Below are 22,105 nucleotides of genomic sequence, written 5' to 3'. Positions count from 1 at the left end.
TTCAGTATTATGGCTCTTGTGGACTTAATTGTTCGTGATACTACTAATAATTCTTCTACGTATATTAATATAATGTGTCGATCACGATGTTGATAGTATAATCTTGAGCTGTCTGAGTAGTTCTTGTTTTCGTATACAAAACCGCAGTCTAAATGCTAAATGGCCTAAATATTAAATTAAATTCCCAAATACATTAAGTTCGCGTACGACTTTGGGTATGTTCGATTTTCGTTTGACATTTATTTTAGCATGATACATAATATTACATGATGTGTACAATATAGTATTATTATTTATTATAATACGTCAAGAACTCGAAAATTTTATCTAAACTTCACGTCGGGACATTCGTTTAAAAAAAATCTCTATTGCAAAATGAAATATGAGAATTTACGTATATTTTTTATTAGTTATAATATACTACAAATTATACGATTATGAACTAAAAGAAAAGAAATGGGCATATTTACACACCAATAAATAGTAAAAAGATCTATAATAGATATTATAACTATTTATGTCTATAATATATTATTATGTATATAATATGTGGTTTATCATCAGCATTCTTCATATAACCATATAAATCGTTATACTTAGTTTTGAACCTTCATAATATTGTGTAATAAATTATTGTTCTGTCTTTGATAATTGAATAAAATAATTTAATTAAATAGAACATTGTTTAGCCATGCTATACCTATATACAATAAAATTTATTTGACGATAAAGTTGCACATAGGTATATCAGTCAATGACCAATGAATTTATGATTATACATCGATCATCGATGACGTTGTTTCGTTTATAGGTACATACAACAGGAGTGGCTTTTTTATAGGAATTTCATGTTGTAGCACTCGAGGTTGCTGGTTTATTGTTCATGAATTTGACCTTTGTATATAGACTTCGTATATGCATAATAAAACCAACAACGGCGATCACTCATGTAATCGAAATAATTGCGCTATAGATTGTGCGAGTGTATTATGTACCTAAACTACCTATATGCATAATGCATATATTATGATATATATATATGTATATATATTATATATAATATATAAATGTATTATAAATGTTTTTCACATAAACAAATCATCGTGGTTTGTACCTATTGTTATGTGATAATTTGCAATTGCCTATTTAGTATTGTTACGTATATATGCAGTGGTATATACTATATTGTTCACGCCTTAAAAGTTCTAAAACCATTTACCTAACCATACCCAATTATAAGTATGAACAAATTAAATAGACTATAGCCTATAAGTATTACTATCTATATTATCTATAATATATTATGTTTATTATGTAATGTCAACAAAATATAGTCAGCTCGAGCTTGATTTAGGATTGTATGGTAAGAATCGCATAGTTTAAGCTGGCTCACAGATTCTGGATTTTAGATTTTAAAACTATTTATCCTCAAAAATGACTAAATTCCACTATGCAAGCTAACTATTTTTAATTGTTTCTTAAGTTTCTTTTGATTAAAATTACTTAATAAAAATCAAAACTATTAAAATTAACCATATTAATTAGGTAGTATATTATTCACTTTCTTACTTGAAAAAAATTAAAGCATTTTCTACTTAAAACAGTCTTTAGACAAAAAAAAAACTACGTTATTGTAAAATCAATCCATTTATCACTACGCTCAGATCTAAAACAAACTTATTGTTCTAGACTAAATTAGATATTATTTTAATTTATGAATAAGGACGGTAATTTCCTGAGAGTTAAAATAGCCAATTTTCAAGTTGTGACATAAAGCGTTATGATGAATGATGACTTAATATGTGTATACCTTAGCTATACTATATTATACATAGCACAAGTATGTGTTAGATACTATTGTTACTAATATATATATATTTTTTTTTTGAGGGTATTGACCGAACGTATAAAATCTAATATGGAAAAATTATTATACCTATGTGTTAACTAAAATCCTCAACACGTCTCCACGCACATTCACGATTATTCAGTATTTTTTAACGATATGTATTTTTTTCAATAGGTGCCAACTACGCTTAATGTTCATTATATTTTTATGTACATATATTACATGTATAACATATGTGAATTATATATATATATATATATATATTATTATTATTATTTGTGTAATTTATACAATATACGCTCTGTCCATATTAAATCTTTGAAACGGCTGTGTATTTATCACCCCGGAAGGCAGAATTAATAATGCTGTATACATTTATAAGTATTATTTAGTATACCAATTAACAAGTAACAACTAATAATTTAACTACACGGCAGACATACATTTGAAAAAAATAATGCGGAAAAATTAATATTTTATTTTAATTAACTCACGACTTGTTTTAAATGTTAAAAAATGTGTCAAAATTGTTTAACCATTTATAGTTTCATTAAAAAGCTAAACAAAGAGTAATATAGTAATATAGTAGCTTAACGAGTAATATACGGAGGATACTTTTCCCCGTTGATCGACGACGATAAAAACTAAAAAGCTATGTTATGAATTATGATTATTTATGAATGTTATACCTACAATTAATTGATATACGAGTATTAAATAATGTATAACAAATTATATTTACTTCGGCATTGGGTGATGAAATCAATCGTATTCAATTGTACGTACACCGATAAGTAATAATATAATATTAATATGCCAAAATATAATTATACTATTATACTAATATAAACACTATAAAATAGCAAATTATTATTATTTGCTAATAGCATAATATATAGCAATAATATAAAGTAATAGTGAACTAAATACATATTAATGGAAGATGATTGGAAACTTGCAGATGTTATATATAAATTGATGGATACAGATGTTTTAAAAATTTGTGTTTAACAAATTTATAAAAACTACATTTTTAAACTCAACAAAAAATTGATACATAAAAAACTAAAGTTTATTAAAATTGAAGTTACTATAACAAGCTTAGTTTAATTTTAACACTGTTTCACTACACATTTAAAATACATACTATGTATGATTAGTTTGTAATTTGTATTATAGTATTTATGACCGTTAAACCACTGTTAACATTATTACTGTTTAAACTATTAATTTATCAATGTACATAATATATTAATTAAGTTATTAATTTATTATATAATTTATAAAATTAATCTTTAGTATGGAAAAATTCAAAAATATACTTTATTAAAAAACTTTTTATAAGTAAATCATAACTTGTAAGTTATAATTTACTATTAACTATGAAGTACCTAAATAGATATGTTTAATTTAAATGTAGTAAATGCTTTGATAAAATAAAAGTAGTGTAGTTGTAATATTATCATAAAATTTAAAATATAAATGTATTTTAAAGCTTTAGAAATATCTATCTATAATTGCTGCAGATATCATTATATTACATAATGATAAATGATAATAAATGAAAATAGTAGATGTATTTAATAATTTAATATTGATGTGTCCATATCTCATATATATTTTATATTAAATTATTATAATGCATAAAATATAATTCAATTTTCAATTCGTTTATTTCATCAATTGATTTTAATGTTTATTGTCATTATTATTTCCATGACAACTGTGGCTAAACATATTGCTAAACAAAATCATAACAGGTAGGTTAAAGTACGTTGCTCCTGCCTGATAGTATAAAATGATTATTCGGGTTGGCAGAAACAAATGGTGACTACATGTTTTAAAAATGTCTGTACGTGTATCATTAGTTTTCACTATTTCTGCAATAGTATTAAGTAAGTTAATTATATAATATATAAATAAAGAACAAAAGTGAATAATTGATAATTATAAATAATGATTTTAATTTAGCACAATTTTTAAAAGTTGTTTTAATTTAAATACAATTTGTATTTCTAATAACAAAAATTTATATTATAATATTTACATTTAGTCAACCTTATAACAGCCAATGATGAAATATATATATCACCCTTCATCTATGACGTACATAATAATAGTGATATAGTAATTCAAATAAAGGGATTGACATCAACAATGGACATGATAAAATCAATTACATGCGATGTAATTGATTTGGATTCCCAAATCATTATGGTAATACCTACATTGTATTTTGTATTATAAATATTAATGATTTATAAATAATATATATTTATTATGTATATTGAAATATAAAAATGATGTACTATGAGCTTTCTAAGTTCCAAATTACAGTTAACAATTAAATAGAAAAATATTATTAGTAATTAGTATTAGTACTAACTACTAAGTCATCTAAGATCAGAACTTATTTAGCACTTATTGAAAAATAAAATTCGTACTACTCAATTTTCAGAATATTAGTCAAGCTTATAGTCAATCTGTCGTATAATTTATATTATAAATAATTTTTGGAAAATAAGAAGTAAATTATACGCTACACATTAAAAAAAAAATGATATTATAAGTTTGCGTTTTTGCACTGCACATTTAAATAGGGGCTCCAAGTTTTAAAGAACCAACTTAAGAATATTATTAAATATTAACTATTATGTTTTAAACGTCAACAATTAATAGTAATAATTAGAAAACACTTACCGTTGAAGTAAACCGAACCGTAGAACCGTTGAATTTATATCTGTTAATTAAAAAACTAAATGTACATATTCATATTATATATATATATATTTAAAAGTGAAATAATGAGGTATTTAAGTTTCAAAAATTATGAAATTTACTTTAAATTGAAATCCAACCTTCCAAGACTTTAAAAAAGTATCAATATTTTTGTTATTATAGAAAACTGATTTAAATCTAAGTAACGAATTTACGATAATGGCACGATTCGAAATTCCAACAGCCTTAGGTGCTTTTAAGATACAATGTTCCAAATTCGGTTCACTTATGAACTTCTATGGTAACTTTTTACTTGTCAATAGTCTACATTTGATAATCGGAAACGTTGAACCAAATTCAATAAAACTAGGAGAAAGTGTTTCAGTAAGTATATGAAATGCATGTTCAGTGCCTCGTAAAAATTATAGGTACCTAATATGAATATCATATGTATAATAATAAATAATTACGTATTAAGTTCAAACTGGAAATATTTAACTTGAGTGAGCCTGTTCCTTTATTATGTCATTTAACTGATGGAGAAGATTATATCATTTTACCAACAAACTCGATCAATGGAAATAAACTATCTACATGGATTACATGCCCCGAGTATAAACTTAATAGAGCCACTGAATACCAAATAACAGTCGTGTATTCAACGGATGCAATTGATGCAATGTTAAGGTATGATAATAATTTATTTTTAAATTAATTTTACAATTATTGTGTATTTATTTAAAAAATATTTTTTATGATTATAACCACGATGCATTTGTGGAAATTATATTCACTAAAATTCGTGAAAAATACTTATATAGTCTATGGGGATAAAATATATAGTTATATTATATGTTTATACTATATATATCTTTGTATTTTTTCTATAAGATATCTTATTCTCTAGTTCGAACAATTTCAAAGTAGTGGCGGTTCAGGCCGATCGTCCGAAAGTGATGAAATCTGGATTCACTAAAGATTTGAGAACTATTTGGTTTCAATTTGATCAAAATATAGAGGGACCAGATTCGTGTGATGCTATATTCACGTCAAGTACATTAAATCAATTTGGTCACGGTATATATTTAACATATGATTGATAATAATATTGAACGTTCATTCTTTATGAGTATTAAACTATTAAATAATACTATTTTAATTTGTACAGACGCTGTTTGTTGGTTTACCTCTGATCATTTAACGGTACTCCTAGGAAATGTAAAAACTATTAAAGAAAATAAACTTCATGTTCAATTTTCTTCAGACAATAATATAAAGAGTTACCAATCGTTGCCGAATTTGAGTTCAGCGATGTTAAATATTGAAATGATTGTACCAATAATTCCTTCCGAGGTGATTAATTTTTAATTTTTTTTTTCACTCAAAATCAATTGTTTATTAAACAAATTAATATATAACATTTTACATTTATATGCATAATCCGGATTAAATTTATTATAGACATACCTAAAAATAAATACGCAATGCAACACATTTTCATAATTTAATTATAATTTGAGCTATAAACAACAATGTGAATATGTGATACATATTTTTTTTAAATCTATGTATTGTAATTTTTAAGTTGGCAAGTTATACTTCGCTATTTCTAAAGTAGATAGCTTAAAGATAGGAAATAATAAATTAAAATAATATTATATACCATTTATTTATAAATAACAGCTTTTTATTTTTAACATAATTCAATTATCCTGAATTTATTATGAAAATTAAATATTGTATTTAAATAATTTAAATGTATCTACGTCAAAATTTTAACTGACCTAAAGTAATATATTATTGTACATTAGTAATGTTATTATTTACATTCCGATACAAGTATAAAATATTATTATTTATTAAATAATATTTAAATAAATGTTTTTGTCATCATTCATATTGGCTAAAAAAAAAATCATTTAATAATACACATTCACATAATAGTGATTTCAAATTTAAATGATAATAATAAAGAAAAATATGGTGTTAGGTTACATTGCCGATGTATTGGATGAATGGGCCACCACAATTTTGTAATGTTGATGATGGACACATTCTTGGAACACAATCTTCTGACCAATCTATATATGATTGTACTGGTTCTCAAGTTATAAGTGTTTCTACCTTTGGCTCACCTATGCTCAGATTTAGTCCAATATTAAGCTTTAATGACCTCTCAAACTCGGCACACATGTCAATAGACGAATCTTCACATCGGTCTTCTTTAGTGAGGAATAGTGTCAGAGGTCTTGTGATAATGATAAATCGACAAAACTTCACAAACAGCATTTGTTTGAACAGTGCTTTGGTAATTAAAAAAATAACCTAATATTTAAATATTTAATGAGTCGTGGTTCATTAAATTGTAATTAATTAATTTAATTAATTACAATTACTTTTTGACAGATGTTGCCGTACGTAGAATATACTTTAGAATTATCGGGAACAAATATTTTAAACCAGTCAGGCTTAAAAAGCCAATTCAAATTCAAATTAATTGAAACCCATGGTATTAAATCCCAACCAAAATTGCAAATAATGGCACGTCCAATCGTGGCAATTGGATCTGAAGCTATATTTGAAACAGTGTTATATCCTATTTGCGGAGAACCAATCGAAGACGATTATAATAATTTACAAGTACAATTTATTTTAATGAATTTCTAATAAATATAAACATAAATACATAATATATTAAAATATATCAAATAAAAAAAAGACGGAAACTCGCTTTTGCTATATAATAAGTTTTGATTGTACCTACAATGAAATATCTATAAGTATCCATTGCGCAAATTTATACGAAAAAATTGAACTTAATGATAGATTATTATTTATTACAAATCAATCTGTGTAAGCGAAGGAGGTGGATGGTCAGATGGATCAGTTTTTATTTTAAAGAATAGTTTATGTTGTATTACACTATTTACACTTATGAGATAATGTTATTACTTATTATTAGTAGTTAATTAATTCGGTAGGTTGAAATATATATTTATCAAACTTTCAGATTTATAACCTAAAACTTATAAGTCCACACTGATATATACCGTAGAATAAGGTGAATACAGGTGTATGGTATAAAAAATAGCTTAAAATAAGTTTAAATATTTTAAAAATTTCATTATGTATATATTGATAAGGTATTGGTAATACAATTTCAAGTCTACGACCAATATTTTTTTAATCAAAAACTGAGTATTAAAGTATCTTTTATCAAATTAATGCGTATATTTTAATAAAAATGTATTACGTTTTTATAATATATTAATATTTGTATATACTTATATAACTGGTTAAAATTATTTTTTCGCATTACTTAACATGTGTTATGGTTGTGAATTTTTTTCATTAAAAACCATCGGTTCTAAAACAGTTTTTCTGAAAACAACATACACTGCATTCCTAGTGTTCATTATTGTGACTTGTATATGAACTGGTCATAACAAAGTAGGTACTGTTATAATTTTCGCTTTACGGCACGTAAATGATGATAACTGATTCCTTATTAATTATTATTGTTTGGGATTATAAGATCCACATGTACGAATGGCTATATTATATTTTAATTGAGTTATTAAATGCATTTATTTAAATAGATAACCGAATTTTTCGATTTAAATAAAATACTGTCAGACAATAGTTTTGTTATGCCTATAGCAGTATAGCCTATATATCTATATAACATCATAAAGCTGCAGTATTCATTTTATAACAAATATGGCATATATGTGTATGATAAATTTATATGGATTTAAAAAATGTATAAATTTATATTCAGGCGTTAAATTTTGTCGAGTTATTTGTCAAACAAAAGACTATATAATATAAATATTTTACTTACATCATAATATTGTTTGTGATTACCAATACGTGCCTCTATAAATAAATACTCTTTTTTTAATGTTAATTTTAGTATCTTGTACATAATTTTATTGATTTGTTTATTTTTATATGTAGTATAAATGGTATTTTATAACCGATAACAGTAAATACAATATCATCGGAGTGAATGGTCCAGTATTGATATTAGATACAAAAGGACTAATTCGAGGCAAAAATTATACAATCGGTTGTGAATTGCATAATGATATCGTTTTCCCGGGAAAAAAAACTACAGCAATGGCAAAGGTAATTCTGTGCGACCAAAATATAAGGATTTAATTTTTCATACATCTATATTCTGTACATTCTACAACAATATCTAAATCAGCTCTTAACACTTAAGTCTTAATTCCTATGCGTATTTTTTAAAATTTTTTTTTATCAACGTATATATTACAATATCTTATACATGTATACATAAATAAACAATACATATAAGAAATATGTAATTTAGATGATAAAAGATTAAAAACAATGATATGAAACCAATTAGAAATAAACCTCATCATTTAAAGTATTAAAGTTATGACTTTTTTTTTATATTTTATTTTAAGAATTCTCAGTAGCCAGTTTCTTTTTAAATGACGAAGAATATTTTGTGACAAATAGGATAGGACAAATTAAATACATTACACGTGAAAGGTTTACTACGATTGATTAATTTAGAATGAAATCTTTCTTAGTGGTCTTTAGCAAATTCAATTACTATTTGTAATCTAATGAATTAAGATATACCTGTTATAAGTCTTAAAGTGATTTACTATAGAAGGTTTGCATATAGCGTATGTACACGGGCTTAACAAGGTTTAATTATTATTATTTGTACATACTGATCATACTAACCTTTTGTCAAGAATGATACCTAGATATTTAATTGATACCATTACGGAATTTCTTCAGTTTAAGAAAAAGTTCATCTGAGCAGACTTTTCATCATTAATTTTAGTTTTTCAGCTTTGGACCAAAACACAATTTTATTTAGACATGATTGCAAATTATGTATCTAACATGATATTTGAATTAAGTTGTCGGAAGAAAATATTGCTGTGTCGTTAGAAAATGCGACAAGGAGATATCATTTAATTTATACAAAGTCAATAATTCAATTATTGCCCATGCATTATCCTATCGTTTGTTTATTCAAGTGAAAAGTAAATGATGAAAATATATATAAATTTAAAAACTGCGTTTTTTTTATTAGAAAAAAATAATATAGGTATATTCTAATATTATAGATGATTATACATACATCAAGCCAAAACATAATATTCTTTGTGTGAAAATAGTAAAATTGTTGTAATTACTTTTCGTTAATCATTGAAATATCAAACGCGAGAGAGACATATTTTATTCGCATTGTTCTCTGATATACGGTTATGCCCAATTAATTCAGATTATTTCAACAATAAATATACATAATATGTATAACATATCAATATTTAGTAATAATAACAATCGTATAGTAGATCAACATAAAAACATAAAAACATTGTGCGGAACGTTTGTGTATATATCAAAAATGTATTTTACCTTAAGCCAAGTACGTCATTCCATATCATAGATTTTAAACAATTGAAATAATAATGTAACAGGTTAATTATTATTTATATTTTATGTCTATTTATATTATATGGGTCGTCATTTGCGTATTATAATGTTTATCAGCTTTGTTAATATGACTAATTGTTAATAATATATTGAGTAATAAATTATTTTTTTGATCCAGACTTACTTTTTAGCAATTAAATCATTAAGTCCAGCTTATACAAATACCTGGAATTCAAATAATATTTCCATCGTGTGTACATACTTATATTGACTAAGAGGACGCTATACCCGTATGTGTTGTCTCTGTCTTACTAATGTACATGATAACACATTTGCGTTCAGCAAAACACATTTTATGATTTTAGCTTTAATAATAAAGTAAATTTACCTATTATCAAATTTAATGGTCTAAAAATTGATATATGCTTTTATTGATATTATAATTTTGAAGTGAGTTATAGCTATGTAAAATATTACAACTTTAAAATGTTCATAACTCACTTTAAAATGATAATATCAATAAAAGTATACGTCATTTTTTAAATAATATTTTTACCTTTAAATTTGATAATAGGAAAATTTACTCTAATATTAAAGCTAATATCAAAGAATATATTTTGCTGAACGCAAAAACACATGCGGGTATAAATTTAAATATTTAATCAAATGCCCGGAGAAATTGTAGTTATGAAAATCAATTAGCAATCGACGTTGCCTATATGAAACTCCTTTTAAATATCATTATTAAATACCACGATTAAAGACACTATTTTTAATCATGCTAAATACATTACTCAATACCGGAAACCGAAAATTATGGATTTAAACAATAAATTTATAGATACAAATAATTAATAATTAATTAATTTATTAACTCTCTAAATATATTTGTTATCTTTTATTAACATTATTTTTATTCATTATTTATAGAACATAATTAATATATAATTTAAAATTACCTTGTATACTTAAATTTTAAAACAAATACAATTTTTTAAATAATTTAAAACAATATGAACCTATAAAATATAAATACATAATTTAATATTTATGATATAGGATGAAATTGATTTTGGAATTGAATCGTTTAATGCTAAAACAATTATTGTGCCACAGCAAATTGTGGTTGGATTTGGTCGATCCATTCACTTAAAAATAAAACATCAAAATTATGTCACAACGGAAGATGTGCAAGTACGTTAAAATTTTTTATTTTAAATTAAAATTTTTAACGTAGACTACACAAATAGGTACATATATATTATAAAAAATGCGTTTTTCCTTTAATTGTTCAATAAAACATTTTTATACAGCTTTATAATTTATACCTACATGCATTTATTAATAATAATTATACCACTATAACATTTGTTTGTAATAGTATAAATGGCTTTGCAAAACAACTAATGGTGATGATTGCTTAATCGTTGGAAATTATCCTGCATTAAAAGAAGCAATGGATGAAAAATCATCATCAACATCTTCAGAATTAATAATTCGTGAATTAACGTTGCAGCCAGGAAGGTAATATTTATGCTAGTAGCCTTACAAAAAAGTCTTGACATTTTGTTATGTTTTATTTAAATTTTAAATTATATAAAAAATATTATAAAATGGAACTTTTTAATTTTCTGAGAAATAATCAGCTTTTTTTCAACATTTATTATTAAATGTACTGCACGTAATTTTAAATCACACTGATTTAAAAGCGCATACTTCGATGGTGGCTGTACAATTCTATTAGATTAGCGGTGCCACCACAGCAGTAATACATTAGGTGTAACTATATTTTTTACTGACATAATATGTGTGGACGTTTTTGTTGTTGTAATATTATGTCTTTTTTGTTTATAATTTTAATTACATTAAATTATCATTTAGGTATTACTTTGTGGTTCAAATATCATTAGGTGGCGTTCCAATAGACTCTGCTGTATCCGTGGTTGTAGTTTCTTTTGAATCTGGTCCACATATAATGTTTTATTGGCCAGATGGAAATTTTAACCCAAGTATACCTATCCTACCCGGAAGTAGTATTGTTATGGCTGCTACTGTTTCCTTTTTAACTGCCGGTTGCTCGACTACTTGGACTACGTCATCAGATTCTGGGTACAGCTATTTAACGTCAAAAGATATGGTAAATCCTAACTACAAAATATCTAACAACAAAACACAATTTTTTTATTATTATTTAATGGTTTTAATTTTAATGTATCTATAAATATACAATATACATATATTTATGTATATGTATATTGATACAAACTATAAACTATTTGGCCTTTTTAATACAATAAAAAAAAAAAACTACAAATGTTGAATTTTATGTACATAATTTTTTATTTTGTTTTTTTTTTTATAGAAAACGTTAAATATCAATGAATAATAGTTAATAATTACCTAATAATTTGTGTATATGTGTATATTACTTATATAGGGTGGAAAAAATAAAATCATTAGAGAGTTTATGTCTGCTCGAAATGAATCATTTTCGCGCAATATTCGTATTGCAGTAACATTGCCAAATAAAATTAACCAAAATACAGATTTCTTACTGAAACTAAATATCCACTGTGCGTCTTTGAAACATTCAATGTTTGGGGTCGTACCAATTTCAATAGTTGCTCCACCACGAACATCGAAACTAGAAGTATGTGTTTGATTGAGATATTGTAAATTAATTAGACCAATAAATTACATTATATATTTATACATTTAATTTATTTATTATTTATATAAATGCATGTTGTTTATTATCAGGTAACACCAAAAGAAGGAATTGGTATATTAACTAAGTTCAAATTTTACACCGATACAGCATATGACAAAAAATCAAGTCACCCAATCCGATATAGTTTTGGATTTTATATACCATCACTAACAACCGTTCCAATATATTTTTATACGTCAACTTTCAGGTTGCAGGCAGAAACAATTCTTCCGTCAGGTTAATAAAATGTTATATATTTATTAGACCATAGCAATGACGTATTTACTACTCCCTCAACGCGCGCACACATAACACTGTACAGACTCTTGAAAAGAGCAATGAATTTTTTTTTTTTACAATAATGTGTTTTTATTTTTGTTTGTGTGTGTTGTGTTACGTGTGCATAATCATCTATTGAAACAGAAAAAATGCTTGAGTCTTCAATTTAAAGTGTGGTTCCTAGTATTTTAGGGGATAAAATAATACTCGTAATAATCGTTAAAATACTTATGAATAAAAAAAAAGTACAAAAAAAACAAATTTATTTTTGCAACATCAGTTTATGATAAAGTTGATTTTTTTATTTTGCTGCAATTTAAAAAATATAACCATATACCTATTATTTATTATTTATTTTTGAGACTTGATAATATCCAATTTTCATAATATTTTGTCTTTCTTTGGACTATTTGTATACATTTGAAACTTATAATTTCTTTCGATTTATATTAATACAATTTTTTTTAAATTAAAAATAGTCTTAAAATTTAATAAAATAATAAGTTCTTCTTAAGTGTTTTAATTATTTTTACTAGAACTATAAAAAAATCCATAAAGACTACATTCATTTTTTATAAACATTTATGTCCAAATTTTGTTGAGATTCATCAAAATCACAAAAAAAGAGCAAATTGGTTTTTGGTTAAGCATATAATTTTTAATTTTAATACCAAAGACTTGAAAATACATAATAATTTAAATACAAGTTTGTTTTTCTATTATGCAAATGTTTTGAGCACCAATCACAAAAACTATGTATTTAACATAAACCCAACGTCATGTTTTAAGAAAAACCATGGCTCATAATACTGAACCTCACATAAATGCAACATAACAATAAAAGGTAAATGACCTGCAGAGTCTCTATTAAAACTTGACGCACCCAAAGATATCGCAAATACGCCACTGCTTCACATAGGGACATATATATTTATCTAGCTTTTATTATACATCATCTGGATATAGTTAATTCAAATTCTTATTTTAATACAGTAAATTTGGATATATCAAGGATTAAAACCATTTTAAAAGTATGCAATGTTTACGAAAGTTGTAGTACGATTGAAGGTCCAGAAATATCTGTCCATCATCCAACACAGATTTCAGATGAAGATATAACGTAAGACTCTTTTATAATAATATAATGTTTAATGATTTAACTATATAAGTTATTCTGTTAAATTAAACCCTGGATTCGTATCCTGTTGTAGTATTCAATATTCTAGAATCAAAGAACATGCATGTGTTAAGCTTTAACGGACCATGTGTTGTTATTTCTTTCACAACAAATTTGTTAATTAAATATAAATTGTAAATATTTTCTATTTGTATTTTCAATAAAAATAAAGTTATATAATAAAAACCTAATCATTGTTTATTTTAAACGATAATATATAATTGAAGCTGAATAATAATGTATACTTATATTTATATTTTCATATAGATACTTTGAACAAAAATACAGACGTATGTTAGTAAAACAAATGCTAACTGAATCAGAAGCATACATGTTTATTTATATGACAACATTAAAAACTTTCAAAAATGAAGTATATGAAAAAACTTCTAATGAACTATTTAATCTTATTTCAATGTACATAAATAATGATATTATAGAAAGGTATATAATTTAGAGCTTTAGAATTTTCATAATTATGTATAGGTACATAAATAAACACAATCCTATTATTAATTATTATTTATTATGTATAATATTATATAGCGTATCCTATGGTATAGAATATATTCCGTATGGACTGGCTCTTTTAGATTCAATTTCTCGAACTTTTTTTGTACTTCCAAAGTTCAATAATTTAATTGTCTCACAAGCGTTGGTATCATTACGAGATCGAATATACGCAAAATTAATAGGTACAGAATTTTGGTAATTTATAAACAAATAGAGATAAAAAAAATATAACGATAAATTTGTACAGCTTACGATAACGAGCCAACGTCAAATAACATGAGATACATCTTAAAAAATGTAAATTCTAATATGCATGATATTTACTCAAAAACAGAGATAAACACCGAAGTGGTATGTTAATTAATTATTCTTATATATAATAGAAGATAATAATAAATACCAACTAAAATCTTTATCACAATAACATCACGTGTCGATTATTAGGTGGAATCATTTTTACATGTCTCAGAAATCGTGATTTTAAACAAGGATGATGGATCTGACGGATTAAATGAAAAAAAAAAATTACTTGATAGTGTTGAAAATTATGCTAAACATGTTTGTTTGACAATGAATGAAGAACAAGAAGTATATGTGGGTTAGTTAAAGCAGAAATAAATGTTCAAAATTGTACTAAAAATGTTATTCAAATGGTAAACGTGTATTTTAATTTTAAATTGTATTAGGATCATTAGTTGGAAGTTTCAGCGTACGACAAGTAAATAGTCTCAGTTTAATAGAACCATACATTGAGTTACCTACTTGTAATTCGAATTTCCACAAAAAATGCATCAAACAAAGATCTAAGGTAATTATTTTTGTACATTATTTTTCTATTATATTTCAACAATCATTAATAGTTTAAACAAAATATACACGCGTGGAAAATATTAATTTCATTTATGGATGATTTTCTGATAAATCAGATTTAACTATTACGTATATAAATATCATTCAAAACATTTGTTAGTAAATAATTATTTTTAGGGTTGGAAATTTAATACATTAAAAATATAAGAACCTTTTCTATAAAAAGTGCATCAATGTCCTAAAGATTTAAAAATAATTCACTTATAAAATACACTACATTTATTAGCTCCCAGTATACTTTACTATGAATATTATAATAGCTAATATTTCATATTAAATTTGTGTAAGTAATACAGTTTTAAAATTATATTTTATTATTGATTAAATAAGTTCTAGAAACAACTTTCAACATTTATATAGTACCTATAATTTATATGTATGTGTTTATAATCGTTGTGTAATAAAAATAATATGTATATAAGTAATGTAATACTATTTTATGTAAATTTGGTACCTACGTACAGCTAGAGATAATTGATCTTTTCAGAATATTTTATACTTACCTAGTGTAATAATTAAATATAATTAAATTATGTTTTGTTTAAAATTTAGGTTACGATTAACAAGAACCTTCTTTTTTCTCATAGAACTGAGTTTCCGTTATGTTTTATGGGTTTTCACTATTATGACGATTTTTTCACCCAAGTTTATGGAAATAAAGGACAATTTCTTAAGAGGTAATAATATTTAATTAAAAATTAATAATACATATTATTTTATTTACTGCTGTATCAATATATCATAGTCTGTAATCATAGACTCGCAGAGTTGATAGATTTATCGAATTAGGTAAATAATTTTTAATTGGATAATCCTTTGAAACTGTAGCCATTCGATTTTAAATTATAAATATGATCATATTTATAATTTAAAATTTAAAGTTATTTACAATCAATACAGTTAAGTTATAAATAATTAAAAGTAAGTTTGATATTGCTTTATTGTTTTGAGTAGTATTAATATAATTATGATTTGTTATTATATTGATTGAGGGATTCATACAGGATGTTAGAAATATTAGTTTCCTACTTCCTATTATGGTAACCAATTAGTGTTTGAGTGTGACATTCAACTAAAATATATTTTACTTAAAGATGAATATTACCTTCTGACGCAGATTGGAATGATTTCCTGAGGACCGTGAAGTATTATTGAAAATTATTACCACAATACCATATGTGTAGAGCCTATTTACAAATAATTTGTCCTTACCAAAGTAGATTATGTCTTATTATATTATATTCATTACATATATTTATAGAAACTAATAAACATTATTACCAAGGCCGTAACTAAAAAAAATTTCGGGGTTGGGTGGGGGGGTCAACATTTTTTTTAGATATAAATACGGAAAATTTTTAGTCAATGAACTATATTCACCACTAAAATATTTCTACTTTTAAAAATGTCGGGGGACCCTCCCTCAGAGACGGCCTTAATTATTACTATTGCGAGTAAACATACCTATTTAGAAAAATAATATTTAAAAGTTACTTATGGATATTTATTCAGGCATAGCGGATTATATGGATTTCATATAATGAAGATAAATAATAAAAAAAAATCTAACTATGAAAATATAGTATCAAATCCATCAAATATAATAAATGTTATTGAAATTCCATTACAGTCGACAACTGATACCCAACTAGAAGTACTGAATGATAATTTAATAACTTACCTAATTTATCTACTTAATTACTTAATTGAAAATTCTTAATTTTTAGTGTAGATATTGGAACGTTATATTAGGTTGGACTAATGAAGGATGTAAGTTTCTTGGCGTTGTCACAAAATCATTTAATCAATATGCTACGTGTGAATGTCCAGCATTTAAATATTACGGGTAAATTGTACTATGAAAAATAAATCAATACATATTAGTGTAATTTGTATATACATACATAATATATTATATTATATTTAATATAACAATATCACATTTTTTCAGAATATTTTCTGTAGATGTTACAAATGTTTTATTTGATAATTCTGTATCGGATTCAACACATAATACAATCGTTTATGTTAATAAAAACAAGAATCAGTTTTTTAATAATTCTTCAATTACTCAAAGATCTCTTTCTGATATATGTGTTGCTTTCAAGTAAGAAATATTATACTTTAAAATAGTATCTAAAATAATTTTTAGAATTTTAGAAGATTATAAATATTAAACTTTTTGGAAAAATGTTTGTTTTTAAACGTACCCATAGTGGCATTTTATAATATTGTAAGATATTTTGTTATAAATAAAGCTATTGAGTAAAATACTAGGTATTCATAAAAGTAGAAGGTATCAAAATTTCCTTTATTTTTTAAAGTCTAATGATTGAGTAGGTATTTGTTAATTACTCAATTCTAGTGATAAACGTTTTTTATTAAACAATTATAGTTTGTATCAAATAGTCATTTTAAATATATCCTAAAAAAAAAAAAACTAAACATTTTTACCCATGTTCACAGAGTAAATGGGGATCCTGCTGATTTATATGATCAAAATATTAGGGATTTAGAAAATTCTTTAAGTCGACAATTAACGGAAAAAATTATATCACTTTCTTCAGTTTTGAAAGAATTAAAGTTGATTATGAGTAAGTTATTTAAATTTTTTTCAATAATTTAATATCTAGTATGTCAGTGTATAAATTATCGCATTACCTACAATATAATAAAATATATCATTTAAATTTTAAAATATACATTGATCACTTAACTAATTTACTAATTTCAATTTTTGAATCATCGATGAAAATTATTACAAGATAAATCTTATAAAGGAATACTAATTATTATATGGATGTGTTTATATTTGAATGTTTCAAATTTTTACATAATACTATTAATTACATATTTACATGACACTAATTTAATGGTTTGGATATTTTTGAATTGTTATTAGTTTATAACTTAAAAATTGAAAACATTTTAAGTGTTCGTTTAGTCATTTATATTATATTGTTATTGTACATATATATATATATGCATTTAATGTATCAATCTTATAATTTACCTGGATAATATTATTATAGTCATCTAGTAAATAGGTACTATAATGAAAAAATCTAGTTTGATTTCATGTCTTTTATATACATATATTATAATCAGTGGCGCCATTTGGTAATTTAAGGGGGGTAAAGAGTACTTTGGTACCCTTATTTTTTCTGTGTCTTATTGGCCTGCTATAAAATTTATAAACTAGCTGATGACTGATACATCAAAAATAATATATATTATAATGAAAACCATAATATATGTAATATAATAGGTTTATTATTTATAGTTGTATCTACTCGTATATTCTTAGTATGTAATATGTATAATATGTATGATAAAAGCTATTCAATTTACAATTTTCCAATTTTTTAATTTTTAAAATATTAAATATAATAATAACTCTTCAATCATATACATGTTCTATATACATAATACACATACATAAAATACATATCGTATGCTTACGATTTACTATGAAGAAGAAAACTGATCGTGCTATCTTTTTGACACCCTTATTAAAAAAAAATTAAAATGGCGCCACTATTTAATAAAGTACTTCACAATCGAAATGTAAGAATAAATGTTTTATGTACGAATTAGCACGATACCGTACATATCTAATTTAAAGATTTAATATATATTTTATTTTCATTGTAGGTGAACCGATGTACATAACTTTACATTTAATGCAAAATGTAAATATTACTACAGATGAATCTATTCACGACCTCGTTAAAAAATTAGCTGATGGTTCTTTAATTCTATACGATTTGCATAGATTTAGGTTATATGTGCCAGAACAACCATTACGAATTATTCAGCCACGTAACTTAGGTAAAAATGAATTAAATTTCATTTTTTATGATTTATATTAAAACGATAAGAAACAAAATGTATTATTATTTAACACAACTATACAAATAACATAATTTATATATATTTCTATTCAACAAATAAAATATGTATTTTTTTAGAGTTTAGCGAAACAGGAAAAAATATTGCTTTGTTCTTCGCTATATTTGTCGCATTTCTCGCCTGCTTTGTATTCGGTTCAATATTATTCAAACGACATCAACTGCTAACCGATATTTCAGACGTTCAAGTAAAGTAAAAAGAAAAGCATTATAATATAGTTTATAAACTAATAATTTATAATTCATAAGATAAACAAATTACATTTTTGTTTGAGTTTAACTGTCTATGTAAATTGAATGAGTACTAAGTATAAAGTACCTATTCATAAAAAAAAATATTCAAATCTACCTAAATAAGAGTTAATGAAAAAGTATTGAATTCTCATCTCTCAGCAAAAAAAAATATTAAATAGTAAATGAAACTGAATTTACACATAAATATCAGAAGGAATACAGTTTATTTTAGTAGTAAAATGATAAATTATAATGTAATTTTGTGTGAATATTAAAAATAATTCAATATTCAAATGTTATTTAGTTTATATCTGAAAAAAAATTTTTTCAGCAAAATTTAAAAACAAAAGATCCTATTAGACGACCAAAATATAAAAAATTGGAATCCACTGAACTAATTGAACAAAATACAGCTTCGGAACAAAGATTTAACCATTTTAATAACAGTAAATAAGAACTAATTATAGTAGTAAAATACTAAACAATTTATTATTTATAAAAATGTATTATTAATTATCATTTCAGATATAGAACTTTCGGACTCTGGTATTACTTTACATTCTGATAGAACGCAAGTAAATTTATTACAGCAACTTCATTAGATTATAATCCAAATATAATTTAAATTCAGATGGGAAGTTATGTTTTATACTAGTTAATAAAATAATTAATTTGAATAAATATAATTAGATATTAATATTGATATTTGATACCACTTACATACCTACGTATACACAATTGTGTCATGAACATTTTTAATGTGCATGGAAAATTGGAAAACATTTAAGCTGCATAAACTAGTGCATATACTGATATGCTATAGGATCTATATTTATTACGTTTAACCGTTGCATTTTATTTCATCCCCTGTTTTTCACTGAACATCATCCAACCCTTGAAAGCTCTGCTTATTTTCAGGATTCACCTCTTAAAAGGTCATAACTCATCTGTTATGAGTCATAACAAACCAAAGACTGAGATAAAAAATATAATATACCGGTTAGTAGAATTTTTTATACTTTTAGGCACACACAAACAAATTTTTAAATTAAAAAAAAATACCGAAAAGTCGTTTTGTATAGTATAAGTTTTAATGTGCCTCCTCATTAAGCAGGTACCTAACTAAAACAGATCAATGGACATGGATGTGTTAAATTTGATTTCAACGATAGATTATTGTAGCCTGAAGGTAATGGTAATACATGATGAAAAACGATACTGAGCGGAGGCGATCTACCAAAGTGCCAGTTTATATTTTTTAAGGATATTTTATTGAATATTCGTATTTTTATTGTTATTAGAAATACCTATGGCACATTGCACTAGTTTTTGCCAAACACGTACTGAACATTATAACTATATAATTAAAAATAATTATTATAATGTTACTTAGCTGTTGTTTTAAATTATTAGTCCTTATTAATATGACAACATATCATTGATTTGTGAGAATATGTTCGTAATACAATTACAATATACTTAAAATGAATCTAAATATTTTGATAATGTCATTATGTTTAATAATAAATCGCTATTTGAAAGTTTAAACGTCCATAAGAAAAACTTATCACTCATCAGGAACCTAGTACGAGGTAATTATTAATCTCGTATTCGCCGTATTATATTTTAAGTGGTTTTATTCAAAAACAAAATGGTTATCACACATAAATTGAGATAAAAAAATATATAAACAGCAAAAAACTTCAAATTCCTATGAAAAATAGATTTTGTCAAAACGATTCCTTATTTGATTTTTGATTTTTCAGATTAATGTTAGAAAGTAGGTACTGGGAATTTTTTATTTTTAACTTTCTAAAGTACCAACTCTAGATCCGGTTTTCTACCAGAAAGTTGAAACCACCCTTTAAGTTGTACATCGTAGCATTTTTTTTAACTATATAGTATATATATATAGTGTGTCCGACTCAAAGAACACACATCATTTAATCATCGTAAAACAAAAATATTTATCACACATTCAAAATCGAATAATACACCCTTAAAATCAGCAGGGTTCATTGAACTATCATATAGACCGTGTGGCCTAATGGATAAGGCGTCGGACTTCGGATCCGAAGATTGCAGGTTCGAGTCCTGTCACGGTCGGAAAATATTTATTATTGCTTGCTTATCATATAAAACAATTTATGCTAAACAAATATTATTTTTCCTTATCTATTTCATTTAATTTTCATTTCGACATATTTTTATCGTGAACATGTACATATAAAGTTAATATTTATAAATAATATTCGTATTTTTATAATACAATTGTCATATAGTTATAGTTAATTAAAATACATTTAAATAAATTCTTTTAAAAAAAAAAATAGAAAATAAAATTTATTATTTAGTTTCATTAAATAAAAACTGCAAATTTACCAATTTCTTCATTTTATTCCAAACATAAA

General features: G+C 24.4%; 1 protein-coding gene and 1 non-coding gene across 4 annotated transcripts; both read left to right on the top strand.

The window, feature by feature from the left end:
• The first annotated feature begins 3,538 nt into the window (after nt 1-3,538).
• LOC132918035 (uncharacterized) lies at nt 3,539-21,082 on the top strand. 3 transcript variants are annotated; one of them, XR_009660369.1, is made up of 30 exons: nt 3,540-3,744; nt 3,903-4,066; nt 4,751-4,951; nt 5,046-5,254; nt 5,475-5,644; nt 5,736-5,920; nt 6,558-6,875; nt 6,974-7,207; nt 8,528-8,698; nt 11,060-11,194; nt 11,382-11,524; nt 11,882-12,137; nt 12,438-12,650; nt 12,761-12,947; nt 13,983-14,109; nt 14,434-14,610; nt 14,713-14,861; nt 14,927-15,030; nt 15,124-15,277; nt 15,366-15,487; nt 16,102-16,226; nt 17,062-17,203; nt 17,277-17,395; nt 17,501-17,656; nt 18,016-18,143; nt 19,204-19,380; nt 19,521-19,648; nt 20,026-20,140; nt 20,220-20,693; nt 20,809-21,082. XR_009660369.1 is itself a non-coding variant. In XM_060979085.1 (29 exons), exons 1-29 carry the CDS (start codon nt 3,696-3,698, stop codon nt 20,294-20,296), a joined length of 4,635 nt encoding a protein of 1,544 aa, XP_060835068.1. In that variant the 5' UTR covers nt 3,540-3,695; the 3' UTR covers nt 20,297-21,082. The 3 variants fall into 3 exon arrangements, 1 of the variants encoding a protein (XP_060835068.1); XR_009660370.1 differs by lacking the exon at nt 20,809-21,082 and having other exon boundaries at nt 3,539-3,744; nt 19,521-19,653; nt 20,220-20,234; XM_060979085.1 differs by having other exon boundaries at nt 20,220-21,082.
• Nucleotides 21,083-21,727: 645 nt separating this feature from the next.
• On the top strand, nt 21,728-21,800 carry Trnar-ucg (transfer RNA arginine (anticodon UCG)). Its single transcript has one exon. It is a non-coding gene; the product is annotated as a tRNA-Arg (tRNA).
• The last annotated feature ends 305 nt before the right edge of the window (nt 21,801-22,105 follow it).

This window comes from Rhopalosiphum padi, chromosome 1, assembly GCF_020882245.1.
Source record: "Rhopalosiphum padi isolate XX-2018 chromosome 1, ASM2088224v1, whole genome shotgun sequence".
Lineage (NCBI taxonomy): Eukaryota > Metazoa > Arthropoda > Insecta > Hemiptera > Aphididae > Rhopalosiphum > Rhopalosiphum padi.
This window is presented reverse-complemented; position numbering and strand designations above follow the sequence as displayed.

What these genes read in the sequence shown, in the direction of transcription:
- LOC132918035 (XM_060979085.1), top strand. Translation starts at nt 3,696, where the DNA reads ATGTCTGTACGTGTATCATTAGTTTTCACTATTTCTGCAATAGTATTA. An exon ending in ATTTAACGTCAAAAGATATG is followed by an intron (nt 12,138 to 12,437) that starts GTAAATCCTAAC and finishes TTACTTATATAG; the next exon opens with GGTGGAAAAAATAAAATCAT. An exon ending in CCGATATTTCAGACGTTCAA is followed by an intron (nt 19,649 to 20,025) that starts GTAAAGTAAAAA and finishes AAATTTTTTCAG; the next exon opens with CAAAATTTAAAAACAAAAGA.